Source organism: Eulemur rufifrons, chromosome 6, assembly GCF_041146395.1.
Source record: "Eulemur rufifrons isolate Redbay chromosome 6, OSU_ERuf_1, whole genome shotgun sequence".
Lineage (NCBI taxonomy): Eukaryota > Metazoa > Chordata > Mammalia > Primates > Lemuridae > Eulemur > Eulemur rufifrons.
Genome location: NC_090988.1, coordinates 11731549 through 11733107, shown reverse-complemented (window position 1 = coordinate 11733107; position 1559 = coordinate 11731549). Strand labels below are relative to the sequence as shown.

General features: G+C 44.0%; 1 protein-coding gene across 1 annotated transcript; it reads right to left on the bottom strand.

Moving 5' to 3' along the window:
* Positions 1-341: 341 nt before the first annotated feature.
* Positions 342-1298, bottom strand: LOC138383724 (olfactory receptor 8C8-like). Its single transcript, XM_069468764.1, has one exon. It carries the CDS (start codon positions 1272-1274, stop codon positions 342-344), a length of 933 nt encoding a protein of 310 aa, XP_069324865.1. The 5' UTR covers positions 1275-1298.
* Positions 1299-1559: the final 261 nt, after the last annotated feature.

Genomic DNA, 1559 nt, shown 5'->3' with positions numbered 1-1559 from the left:
TACCTTGAATGACAAAGACAGATAAGAAAAATTAGGCAGTAGCATTATCCTTACATAGGAAAGGATATCAGCTCAGGATCTCCATCTGGTAAGGGAAATAAAGATCTGGTTGGGGCCACTGTGAGAATGAGATGACTCTCGAGTCCAAGAACAGGCCCACATGGTTACATTGCATGTTGAGAGATAAGGGATATTGAAGTAGAAATTTGCCAAGAAGACTTTAGAAAAACAGATGAAGAGAAGGAAAAGAAGAAAAGGAGGAATAGGATAAGGAGGAGCAAGAAGAGGAGAGAAAGGCCCAGCAATACAGATAGGGACTAAGGCTTCACCACCTGCTGTGCTCAGTTTCTCATTTTCCTCAGAGTTTTCTTAAGAGTAAGTTTGACATCCTTGTTCCTCAGGCTATAAATGAGAGGATTCAACATGGGAACCACATTGGTGTAAAACACTGAAAAAAATTTCCCCTGGCCCACAGACCCAGCAGATGGTGGCTTAACATGAGTGAGCAGCCCAAAGCCATAAAAGAGCCCAACAGTTACTATATGGGAGCCACAGGTGCTGATGGCTTTGGACCAACCCTTAGCTGAGGGCATGTGAAGGATATTGAAAAGAATCAAAGCATAAGAGATGATGATAATGAGGCTAGATACTATGACAACTGTGCCCACAATAACAGAACTCACCAGCTCATTGACATAGGTGCTGCTGCAGGAGAGCTGGAGGAGGGGGAAGATGTCACACATGTAATGGTTGATGATGTTGGAATCACAAAAGTTGAGCCTGATCATACATCCTGTGTGCACTATGGCAGCAGCAAAGCCCATCAGGTATGAGCCAAACATCAGCAGAGAACAGCTCTGAGGGGACATGGCCACCTGGTACAGCAGGGGCTTACAGATGGCCACATAGCGATCATAGGCCATGGCTGTTAGCAGGTAGCACTCAGAGTTGACAAAAAAGCAGAAGAAAAATAGCTGAGTCATGCATCCTGCAAAGGAGATGATATTCCTCTCTGAAATAAAGCTCATCAGCATTTTGGGGGTAAGGACAAATGAATAACAGAGATCAATGAAGGACAGATTGAAGATGAAAAAGTACATGGGGGTGTGAAGGTGTGAATTCAAGCAAATTAAATTAATTAAGCTCAAGTTTCCCACCACAGTGACCATGTAGCTCACCCAGAACAGAAAAAACAGGGGTAGTTGGAGCTCAGGTTGATCTGTTAATCCCATGAGAATAAACTGCGACACTGAAGAGTCATTTTCCACAGCCATTCATTCCCCAGGTGTGATCTGCAGGAACAGGGTAGAAGGTGACATTAACAATGGACCCTCCTTTTTATATCCAGAGGGATAGCTGAATGTGCTGGTTTACAATGTTGGGTTTGTCTGAAAACACAGAACAAGGCATCTAAAAAGCAAGACTTTTCATGGTGATTCCTGAGTATTTCCCATTTCCACCTTACCCCTACCCACCTGTGTGTCTGTGCAAAGAGAACGCTAGTAGATTCCAATATCTCTGCACATCTTTCCCTCCCTTCTCCTTAGGCTTCACTACGG

Excerpts from the sequence above, each read along its gene's own strand:
- LOC138383724 (XM_069468764.1), bottom strand. The coding sequence starts at position 1,274 with ATGGCTGTGGAAAATGACTCTTCAGTGTCGCAGTTTATTCTCATGGGA.